Source organism: Bubalus kerabau, chromosome 11, assembly GCF_029407905.1.
Source record: "Bubalus kerabau isolate K-KA32 ecotype Philippines breed swamp buffalo chromosome 11, PCC_UOA_SB_1v2, whole genome shotgun sequence".
NCBI classification, from domain to species: Eukaryota; Metazoa; Chordata; class Mammalia; order Artiodactyla; family Bovidae; genus Bubalus; species Bubalus kerabau.
Genome location: NC_073634.1, coordinates 99,307,128 through 99,319,541, shown reverse-complemented (window position 1 = coordinate 99,319,541; position 12,414 = coordinate 99,307,128). Strand labels below are relative to the sequence as shown.

At 38.9% G+C, this 12,414-nt stretch overlaps 1 protein-coding gene across 14 annotated transcripts in view; it reads left to right on the top strand.

The window, feature by feature from the left end:
- Window positions 1–12,414, top strand: part of MAPKAP1 (MAPK associated protein 1) — a 233,740-nt gene that overhangs the window by 28,811 nt on the left and 192,515 nt on the right. For 13 of the 14 annotated variants that reach the window (XM_055541149.1, XM_055541144.1, XM_055541151.1 and 10 more), the window contains 2 exons: window positions 41–368; window positions 2,742–2,831. The exons of the other annotated variant lie outside the window; for it this stretch is intronic. In XM_055541149.1, coding sequence (XP_055397124.1) covers window positions 110–368; window positions 2,742–2,831 — 349 coding nt within the window. In that variant the 5' untranslated portion in view covers window positions 41–109. The remainder of the gene's footprint in view (window positions 1–40; window positions 369–2,741; window positions 2,832–12,414) is intronic. 14 annotated transcript variants of the gene reach the window in all.

Genomic DNA, 12,414 nt, shown 5'->3' with positions numbered 1-12,414 from the left:
GCCTTATTCTTAAATGTTGCTGTGTGCATCATGTTTCTAGGTAGTTGAGCCCGTGAAACAATATGAAGAGGAGAAAATAGCCTTTTAAGGAAATTGGCCCACAGAAAGGATGGCCTTCTTGGACAATCCAACTATCATTCTAGCTCATATTCGACAGTCACATGTGACCAGTGATGACACAGGAATGTGTGAGATGGTTCTCATTGATCATGATGTTGACCTAGAGAAGATTCATCCTCCTTCAATGCCTGGAGACAGTGGGTCAGAAATTCAGGGAAGCAATGGTGAGACTCAGGGCTATGTGTACGCCCAGTCGGTCGATATTACCTCAAGTTGGGACTTTGGTATTAGAAGACGCTCAAATACAGGTAATCATTGCCTTTTAGTCCTGTCTTCTGAGCTTTAAATCAGTAAACAGTCTTATATAGTAATTCATAATGTTGGAATAGGTTTAATGGGAAAAGTTACTCTGTATTGATAGGAACATGAGTGTATTACACCAATAGTCTAAGGCATCTCTCCATCTCTGCGACTGAATGGTGAGAGTCTCTGGAATGACGCTGTTAGAAGGAAGCAGAGGAGGAGTAGGTGAAAAAGTTGACTATGAGAGGAATGTTGGAGATTCTGTTCTAAACAGTCACCATGTAGACAGGGAAGTGGACTGTCTTGAGGATCCTTACCAGAGCAACACTATCACCAGTAGGCAGGGTTCAGGTTACATGATATGGAGAGCTGGCCAGACGGAGTGCCGCTGCCTGAGACGTTCTCGCCCTGGCGGATTGGAGGGAGACAGCCGACCGTTAAGGCTGCTTTTAGTCGGAATTCCTACTTGGGAGGTGAGATGAGAAAAGGTGCCCCTGTTTTTGATACATTATTTAGTTGATCTCTCTACCCTTTGGTATTCGTGGCCTGAAAATGCTCAGTTTGAGCATATGTATATTTAGTCGTTAGCTTTTAAAAATTCATTCCCCTTTTCCAGCTTATGTTTTTGGGTAGCATTTCAAGGAGTATGTGATGAAGTCCTTTACGTAGATCAACTATTTAGACTATATAATGTAGTTGTTTTAATAATGATGGTATTCTATGAGAGAATTTTTTAATTTAGATAATCAGAAAATATAATCTCCTAATCAGTGGCAGTAACCTGCTAACTCCCAGGGAAAGTAATGTAGGATATATAGTAGAACCCTGAAAATATTTGCATGTCTATTTTCATAGTCCATATCTAAGATGATGTGAGGGAGTACTGCTGGTAGAACAGGATACAGTTTACACTACAAAACATGTTAAGGTTTTGGTTCAGAATTCAGCGTTCTCTGACATCTGTCAATACAAAGAATAATTTGGTCTTGTGATGAAAATAATTAATAGCATTTCCCAGTATCCAAAGGAACTTTAAGCAAAACAGGATTCGAGTGAAGGTTTGAATATAATTTTGAACCATTGATTCGCAGTTGTCTAGTTGAAACTGACTTCCTTGCAAGTTATTGAGATATCTTTTATGACAGGCTGAATGTATTTAGTAGGAGAATGCTGCTAAATTGAGAGCTTTATGATTATAATACTTTGGCTGTACCCTTCAGATTTATTAATTGCAGTTGAATGTATTTTGCTTCTGTGGAATTGGGTTCGATCGAGTGACACTGTCAGAATGTTTTTGCCAGCATAGTTTAATTTCAGCAAGATTAGTTTCTGTGTTTCACTGCCACAATGCTAAGGCAGGCATGTAAGACTTCCTACCTTGAAAGTGGTTGAAAGAAAACTTTATTTTATTTATTTATTTTTATTAGCATTGGGCCAGGATAGGAAGTTGAAGATTAGCAAGAGGAACCTAATTTGAAGAGGTGGCATAAGCTGTGACTTTCTTTTCCATTGTAGTCTCCACGTGCTGGACAGTATTGTGTGCTGGACGGTATTTCTTCAAAAGATCCGGTTAACTGACTTTTGAAAGTTGAGCACCTATCGTAGTATAATCACAAATGCATAATTTTAGGTGATGCTTTTGTTTTTGTTGTTGGAATTTCTTAAGCTAGCACTTAGATGCTAAGAATTAATTAAGATTGTGGGGTATTCAAGTGACCAAGGAATTTACTTTTTAATCCTTTTAGCATATCTTAAAATTTTGTATAAGAAAAATTATTCTTTTTAAGATTTGACTAATGTTACAAAGATACAAATCATTTATTTTACTACCTATAAACTGTTTCAGCCCACTGAAGAAAAGCTATGCTAATTTATATAGCTTTGACATTTTATAATTTTCATGATTTTTAGATAAAGGATTTTATATTTAAAACTTTAATAGTCTAGTCTGAGTTCATTTATCTTTAATTTTTGAAACGGGTAGAGTAATTCATAACAGTAATTTTATTCCTGTAATGTAATATTCACTTCAGTTCATTTGTGCATTAAAATTCCTTTAAGACCGTTATTAATGATTTATATAATGAAATGTCATATTAATCACAGAAGTTTTCACATTTTATTATTCTCTTCCATGTTAATACTATCTTTATGATCTCTATTAATGTTTTATATCCTCTAATTTCAATTATAAATCAAGAATATTTTCATGTTTTTGTTGGTATTTGCTTTTCAGGGGTGCCACCTTTAAAATTTTATGACTTTTTCCCTACATATGCAATATAAAACATCTTTATTCATATAAAGGTAGTTAATTATGTCTTTGTTTATAGTAAACTTACATTGACAAACTTATAGTTATAATATTTCTTTTCAAGCTCAAAGATTAGAACGACTCCGAAAAGAGAGACAAAACCAGATCAAATGCAAAAATATTCAGTGGAAAGAAAGAAATTCTAAGCAATCAGGTAAATCAAAATAATTTTAATTGTTAATTTGAGATTTATATCTTTAGTTTATATTATTATGTAAGAGCTTTTATTTTTAATTCATTCTTTTAAATACCATAGGCTGCTACCTCTTGTGTTTTGAGCTTTGAACTCTTTCATTTGCGTGCCTTGGCCCTCCGAAGCTGTGTGTTCTTTAGGTCTTGTCTTTTTGGCTACTCTTCCTTTATGGGGGACAGGAATTCATGAGTGCAGGGCACATTTTGTAGAAACTGTTGTGCTGGTACCTTGTTTTTAGAGCCAAGGCGTACCTGTGGTTTGGATGGGCCTCGAGATTATAGATTCCACCTGGCAATTGTAACCTAGACTTTCCCTTGCATTAGTGACCCCAGTAACAACCTTTTTTGCTTATATGCTGATTCTTTTCCTTTAGCTTACAAACCATTATGTTGCTGGTATCAGCATTTCCAGAATGTCTTCCTGTGGTATGTATATTAAAAAGCTGACCATTGATGTATTTTCAAAACTTCAAGAAGAGAAGACTTTTTAAAAAATTATAAAATTGAATGCTATTAAAATATTTTCTAATGTTTTATCATGTTTCCTTGACTGTTCTCTTTTTTCTCTCCTTTCAAATAAGTGTCCGCAGTCTATCTTTTAATCTTCTTCATACCTCGCACTTCTACCCTGGAGTATAATATGTGACCAGTCAATTTTTGTTGACTGACTCCTTTGCTACATAATATTTATGAAGCTAATAATATTCATGATTATCACAGTAAGAGCAGCACCTACCTAGTGCTGTGATAAGTACCTTATGTGTATTACTTCCAGTGAATGCTTCTATAAGGTGTAAGTTTCATTGCCGTTGTTAACAAGTGAAAAAGAAGGTCACAGGGACAACTTGCAGAATTTACAAGGCTAGGAAGTGGTAGTGCAGTAGAGTCATGTTTTGTATCTAGCACTGTCTATCTCAAGCCCAGTCTCTTTCTGCTAAACCACATCATATAAAGTGGTTATTGCTTTCTCCTACTATGATTGTAAACCCAGGAGTGTTCATTGGGTATGATTTTCTTAATGATTGCTTGTAAATGATGACTGTGTAGAACCAGAAATCTCATCCACTTCTTTCTCTTTATATCTCACTTCTGTGACTTCCTGTAATTCTCCTTGAATGTCTTTTTAGTTTTGCCCTTGATATTTTTAAAATCTCTCCAGAGTGGCCTTTTCTGTTGATCTAGCTAATACTTCTCTCTGTTGTATTTAGCACGAACTGGGAAATCTTTCTATCATTTATCTTTTCTACTTTCTGCAAAATTTTTGTATATCTTAAGTGTTTTTCCTATTTATTGCTTCTTAATGAGTTCAGAGCCAGTTTAGTAAGCCCGGCTCTCCAGTTACCCTTTGCTTTGCCATCTTTACTTCCATATCTTATGCTATGCTATGCTATGCTAAGTCACTTTAGTTGTGTCCGACTCTGTGTGACCCCATAGACGGCAGCCCACCAGGCTCCCCCGTCCCTGGGATTCTCCAGGCAAGAACACTGGAGTGGGTTGCCATTTCCTTCTCCAATGCAGGAAAGTGAAAAGTAAAAGTGAAGTTGCTCAGTTGTGTCCGACTCTTAGCAGCCCCATGGACTGCAGCCTACCAGGCTCCTCCGTCCATGGGATTTTCCAGGCAAGAGTACTGGAGTGGGGTGCCATTGCCTTCTAACAATCATTACAAAATAAATTAATAGAGGAGTAGAGCATCTCAAATAACAGCATTGACACCTTTCATAATGTGAGAAAAAACTTCTTCAACCTAAATTTTGATGCATTTAATAATCTAATAATTAGAGATACATCTAATAAATTTTAATACATCCATCACCCACTCCTTAAAGTCAAATCCTCTCTACCTTTTGCTCAGTGTTTCACAGAATGTGCTGGAGGCAAATAAACAGTCCCCTATTTGCTTTCATTTTAACCACACTGTCCCATTTCTCTCTCCCTCAGTTTCTTTCCTTCTTATTTCTGTCTCAGAGATTTCAATAATTGACCCTGAGATCTTAATTCTGGAAAGGCTCTTTAAAGTGCCTGCCCACGCTTTGAAATGTTGACCTTGATTCTGACCAGACCAGTAGCCTGCCTGGTGGTTATTCCTCGTCAATGCCTTTGAATTTTCTGTTAAGCTGGGTTCCATTGTTACCACAGACTTACACCCAGGTATCCTGAAATGGTTAGAAAAGTGGAGTCCTCAGTCCACTAAACATCTCCCTGGCAAACGGAGCAGTCATTCTGTTTTCACACATCTCTCAAACTCATACTCTCTTTTGGCAAGAAATGCCATGACCAAATCATTTTTATTTTAATTGGGAATTTTGGCTAAGTTATCATGCATTTACTCACTCTTTTTATGCTAATTACATTTTGTTCAAAATTCTTTCATCTGCTTTTCCTTATCTTTGTTTTACCTCATTCCCCACTAGAAGAATCATCATTGTGAATGTGATGATCTCCCCTGCAGTGTTCTTTTCCCATAATTATTCTGTCTGCGTCCAGTCCGTTCTTTAAGATACTGCCTAAATGCAGGCTTTCCATAGAGGAGTTGGAAAGGATCCTAGAAGCCATTTGGTCTGTACCTCGAAGTTCTTCATGAACATACTGACGCGTGTGCCACAAGACCATGTGATAAACGTAATACCTTATAGTAAGATCCTTTTAGTGTTTCTGTAACTAAAACTGCACGGATAAATTTGAAGCCAATGTCATTAGAAGACAGCGTTGTCAGGAATAATGTCAAATCAAGGACTAGTATTTTTAATTTTATTGTTTTAAAATGGTGTTTTATATTACTTACAAAATTAGTTAATACTCTTACACATTGAGTCATTTAACAAGTATTTCTTCCACAGCTTCTGTGTGCATAGTAATTCACCACTCGGTGCTTCAGGGAATACATAATTCCCGTCCGCAAAAAGTTTGAAGTCTAGTGGAATTCAAGGCTACATGTAAGGTTAAATAATAGCTTAAAATAATAATGTACTTTATATCAGTTACTTATGAATATTCCTGGTTTTCTTTATATGACTTCTGTTATATAGCAACAGTTCCCAGGTGCAGTGGCTATATAAAAGTCAGAAATGCATCCAAAAGTGTTATAATGACATCTGTATGCATTTCTAGGCCCTGTCTGTGGAATTCCTGATTTAGTAGATAGAGGTTGGGGTCCACAAATCTGTATTTTTCAGAAGCTCACTGGGTGAATCTAATGGGTAACCAGCTCTAAGCACCACTGGATTATATGCCACCCACTAAGTTGACTTCATGCAAGTAGAACAAATTAGTTGTTAATATTTCTATATTATTGATGAGAAGATGAGTACAGAGGTGCTGAATAACTTTCCCAAGTTACTTACAAGTGGTAAATGGCAAAGTCAGAATTCTTGCCCTGGGCATTCTGACTGCAGAAACTGTAGTCTGTCTGCTCTGTCCCCTTCTCTCCGATACTGCAGGCAGAAAGGAGCTGCTCCGAGTGCTTTGGGTATTGAAGGGTCTTCGATGTTCCCTTGCACCTTTCCTTCTCTCTCTGTCAGCTGCAGGTAGGGTTCAGGAAAGTTGCCAAAGCTTCTATATTAAAAAAAAAAAAAAAACACCTTCCAGTGGCCAATAACAAAAAGCAAGTGAAGTTAAAGTTGAAGAGCAACGTGAGATCGAATAATTCAGGAAGTACAGCTGTACCTTATGAATGGCTTAGAACCGGGAGGAAGGGCTCTGGGACGTTTCCCAGTCTTATGCTTTTTTTGTGCTCATCTGATCTCTCCTTCCTCCTCCTGTTCTGCTCCCTCTCCCCACAACTACTTTGTCTGCTTGTCTGATCCAGAGTTATTCATTCAACAAGTATTTATTTAGCTCCTACAGTACACAGGAAGAAATAGAGAAAAACAATAGAATGGGAAAGACTAGGGATCTCTTCAAGAAAATTAGAGATACCAAGGGAACATTTCATGAAAAGATGGGCACAATAAAGAACAGAAATGGTATGGACCTAACAGAAACAGAAGATATTAAGAAAAGGTGGCAAGAATACTCAGAAGAACTATGCAAAAAAGATCTTCATGATCCAGATAATCACAATGGCATGATCACTCACCTAGAACCAGGCATCCTGGAATGTGAAGTCTAGTGGGCCTTAGGAAGCATCACTACAAACAAAGCTAGTACAGGTGATGGAATTCCACTTGAACTATTTCAAATCCTAAAAGATGATGCTGTGAAAGTGCTGCACTCAATGTGCCAGCAAATTTGGAAAACTCAGCAGTGGCCATAGGACTGGAAAAGGTCAGTTTTCATTCCAATCCCAAAGAAAGGCAATGCCAAAGAATGCTCAAACTACTACACAATTGCACTCATCTCACATGCTAGCAAAGTAATGCTCAAAATTGTCCAAGCCAGGCTTCAACAGTACGTGAACTGTGAACATCCAGATGTTCAAGCTGGATTTGGAAAAACCAGAGGAACCAGAGATCAAATTGCCAACATCTGCTGGATCGTGAAAAAAGCAAGAGAGTTCCAGAAAAACATCTACTTCTGCTTTATTGACTATGCCAAAGCCTTTAACTGTGTGGATCACCACAAACTGTGGAAAATTCTTAAAGAGATGGGAATATCAGACCACCTGACCTGCCTCCTGAGAAATCTGTATGCAGGTCAGGAAGCATACTGGACCTGTATGGAGGTCCAGTCAGAAGTGGACATGGAACAACAGATTGGTTCCAAATAGGAAAAGGAGTACATCAAGGCTGTATATTGTTACCCTGCTTATTTAACTTATATGCAGAGTACATCATGAGAAATGCTGGGCTGGAGGAAGCACAAGCTGGAATCAACATTGTCAGGAGAAATATCAATAACCTCAGATGTGCAGATGACACCACCCTTATGGCAGAAAGTGAAGAAGAACTAAAAAGTCTCTTGATGAAAGTGAAAGAGAAGAGTGAAAAAGTTGGCTTAAAGCTCAACATTCGGAAAACTAAGATTATGGCATCCCATCCCCTCACTTCATGGCAAATAGATGGAGAAACAGTGGCTGACTTTATTTTTCTGGGCTCCAGAATCACTGCAGATGGTGATTGCAGCCATGAAATTAAAAGACGCTTACTCCTTGGAAGGAAAGTTATGGCAACCCACTCCAGTACTCTTGCCTGGAGAATCCCATGGAGGGAAGAGCCTGGTAGGCTACAGTCCATGGGGTTGCAAAGAGTCGGACACGACTGAGCTACTTCACTTTCTAAATAGCATATTAAAAAGCAGAGACATTACTTTGTCAACAAAGGTCCATCTAGTCAAGGCTTTTCCAGTAGTCATGTATGGATGTGAGAGTTGGAGTATAAAGAAAGCTGAGCGCTGAAGAATTGATGCTTTTGAACTGTAGTGTTGGAGAAGACTCTTGAGAGTCCGTTGGACTGCAAGGAGATCCAACTAGTCCATCCTAAAGGAAATCAGTCCTGGGTGTTCATTGGAAGGACTGATGTTAAAGCTGAAACTCCAATATTTTGGCCACCTGATGCGAAGAGCTGACTGATTTGAAAAGACCCTGATGTTGGGAAAGATTGAGGGCAGGAGGAGAAGGGGACGACAGAGGATTAGATGGTTAGATGGCATAACTGACTCAATGGACATGAGTTTGGATAAACTGTGGGAGTTGGTTATGGACAGGGAAGCCTGGTGTGCTGCAGTTCATGGGGTCGCAGAGTCAGACACGACTGAGCAACTGAACTGAACTGATTCTGGGAAGGATTGAAGGCAGGAGGAGAAGGGGATGACAGAGGATGAGATGGTTGAATGGCATCACCAACTCAATGGACGTGAATTTGAATAGACTCTGGGAGTTGGTGATGGACAGGAAGGCCTGGTGTGCTGCAGTCCATGGGATCGCAAAGAGTTGGACATGACTGAGCAACTGAACAGTTATGCACTGTTATAGGCCTAAAAGGTACAGCAGTAAACAGGAGGCAGAATCTCTCCTCCGATGGAGCTTGTGGGGAGAAAGAGTTAACAGACACCGTATGTGGGATGTCAGAATGGGATAAGTGGCACAGAGAAAAATATTACCTAGCTCAGGGGGATAAGGAGTGCTGCTGCTGCTGCTGCTAAGTCGCTTCAGTCGTGTCCAACTCTGTGCGACCCCATAGATGGCAGCCCACCAGGCCTCACCGTCCCTGGGATTCTCCAGGCAAGAACACTGGAGTGGGTTGCCATTTCCTCCTCCAATGCGTGAAAGTGAAAAGTGAAAGTGAAGTCGCTCCGTCGTGTCCGACTCTTAGCGACCCCATGGACTGCTGCCTACCAGGCTCCTCTGTCCATGGGATTTTCCAAGCAAGAGTACTGGAGTGGGGTACCATTGCCTTCTCCAAGGAGTGCTAGGCAGGGGATTTTGCTGTTTTTTATAGGGTGATCAGGGAAGGCCACATGAGGAAGAGATCTGAAGGAAGTGAGGGAGTGAGCCAGGCAGGTAATGGGAGATGAGTGTTCTAAGATGAGGGATCAGCAAGTACAAAGGTCCTGGGTTGGAAGTGAGACTGATGTACTGGTGGAATAGCAAGGAAGGATACCTGTTAGTTAGAGCACAGTGAGAAGGGGAAGTGGGTTTGGAGAAGCAAGCCATGGGAGACCTGATCACAGATGGTCCTGTAAGGACCTGGGTAAGGTGATTTGATCAGAGTACTGATATGATATGTGACTTAGTTTCTTTTTCCTAGCTTAAATTTCCTTTAAAACAACTATTTATTATAAGAAATTTCAGACACAGAAACAAGAACTTTTTCAAACATATACAAAACTAGAGAGAATGGTGTCATGAACCCCCCATGCCCATCGCCCAGCTTCAGCAGTTTTAGTAGTCTATGTCTTGTCTCATGTCACTTATATGTTCACCTACCCTTTCCTCCCAGATTATTTTTAAGCAAATCCTTGCTGTCATATAAATGCATACTTAAATACTTATATGTTTTTTTATGTGTACTTAAACTGCACTACCACTATTCTCCTAAAAATGAGCAGGAATTCTTTACAGTTATCAAATATTTCCTTGTTTCAAACCCCCCTCCCCTGATTTAGTTTGTTCAGGTCTAGATCTAAGAGCCACACATTACTTTTGGGTAACATGTCTCATTTCCTTTTTAATCTACAGATTTGGATTCTTCTCCAGCTTTTTATTCTGTAGTTTATTTGTTAAAGAAACTGGGTGTTTTGTCCCATAGAATTTTCTGCATTCTGGCTTTTGCTAATCATATCCCCACAATCTCATTTAATATGTTCCTCTGTCCTCTTTATTTCCTATAAACTGGTGGTTGGATCTGGAAAATTACTCAGATTGAAGTTTGGTTTTGGGTAAGAATACTATGTTCATACTGATCTGTATTTTCTATTGCATCATTTTAGGAAACATGGAATGTCTTCTTGGTTCTTTTTATTTGTGATAAGATTGATGGTAGAATCAGGTGTTGTCCATTCATTATTAAATTACTCCCATCAGCCTCTCGTCTGCTGATTTTAGTGGCCATTGATGAGCATCACTAGATTCATTATCATTGCATGCGTGCTCAGTTGTGTCCGACTTTTTGTGACTCTGTGGACTGTAGCCTGCCTGGCTCCTCTTGTCCGTGGGATTCTTCGGGCAAGAATACTGGAGTGTGTTGCCATTTCCTTCTCCAGAAAATCTTCCCAACCCAGAGATCAAACCCAGGTCTCCTGCATTGTGAGGCAGATTCTTTACCTCTGAGCCACTTGGGAAGTCCAGATTCTTTCATTCAGTTCAGTTCATATGCTCAGTCATGTCTAACTCTTTGCAACTCCATGGACTGCAGCACGCCAGCTTCCCTGTCTATCACCAACTCCTGGAGCTTGCTCAAACTCATGTCCATTGAGTCGGTGATGCCATCCAACCATCTCATCCTCTTCTCCTCCTGCCTTCAATCTTTCCCAGCATCAGGGTCTTCTGAAATGAGTCAGTTCTTTGCATCAGGTTGCGAAAGTATTGGAGTTTCAGCTTCAGCATCAGTCCTTCCAGTAAATATTCAGGACTGATCTCCTTTAGGATGGACTGGTTGGATCTCCTTGCTGTCCCAGGGACTCTCAAGAGTCTTCTCCAACACCACAGTTCAAAAGCAAAAATTCTGGCGCTCAGCTTTCTTTAGTTGTGAAATAGTGATTTCTGATTTTATCAGTCTTTCTTCATTTATTAACAAGTTTTATATAAAGAACTTTCCCCTATCTATTATTTGGCCACCCACTATACAGTTCCTACAAGAAAGGTAGGATAAATGCTTGATTCTTCCCCTTTGTTAGTAGTTTTCAGGATGAAGAGTTTATTCCTTAGCGTCCTGTATAGGTGACCAGTGAGGGTTTTTTCCCTTTGTATCATTATCCACTCGTGGGCTTTAAGCATAAATTATATTTTTCTATTCATTGCAGTTATTCTTTTTTATGCTAATACTGTCCTTTTGTATAGTGAGTCCCTTCACATTTGCTTCTAATTTCTTTGACACTGTTCCAGTAATCTTTCATAGCTTCCTTGCTTCCTTGTATAACAAGATGTTGCAGGTTCATCTTGCCCATTTTCTTCCCCACATTTGGAATCAGTCATTTCTCCTGGGAGTCTTGATTCTTTTTAGTGGTAAATGCCATTGAGAGACCACAAGTGAGCTCTAGGGGTGCTCACTGGATTGATTTTTTTTTTAATAGGCCTTTTCATGGAGTAGAGCTCAGAAAAAAATAAAATTTTAGAGAGAGGATACATTGTGAGTTAGTGCTGATAATTCCGATTCAAATTTAGGAATTTCTACTTAATTTTTTTGATTTTATGTTTATGTATCTTTTCTCTTGCCGAAAACCTTGGTTCCAGAATTGAAATACGAATGTAATTAGTAACATTATGATTAGTGAGAACATTTTAAGAATCTTTTTTATCTTTTTAATACATTCCACTAGGAAATACAGTCATGTTGCTCTGTGATAAAGTTACTTAAAATAATTTGTCTCTTTGTAGTTAAACTACCAACTAAATACTACGCTTAGGTTCATGTATTTCATTTTGCTTTATTTTTTGAGGTTGCATTTTCCTTTATTAATTACAGAAAACATTTATGTGGTTCCAAAGTTAAATACATAGAAGAAGAGAAATCTAGCTTCAATCTTTATCTTCTACTCTTTTAGTCATTTTAAAAAAGGTTTTGGCTTTCCTGTCCACTTACAACTATATATAAACATATTCACATTCGTATCCCCTTTTTTAAAATTAAAGATAGCATAATACACCCTATTTTATGCAACACATATTTCAGTTAACAACGTATCCTGAGAATTACTCTGGATATGGAGCAATCTATGGAGATAGGTTTCATGATGTGGATGTATTATAGTTTAGCCACGAAAGCCCTTGTGGAGGGATATTTGATAGTTTTCAGGCTTTTGTCGGAAAAGGCAATGGCACCCCACTCCAGTACTCTTGCCTGGAAACTCCCATGGATGGAGGAGCCTGGTAGGCTGCAGTCCATGGGGTCACTAAGTGTCGGACACGACTGAGCGACTTCACTTTCACTTTTCACTTTCATGCATTGGAG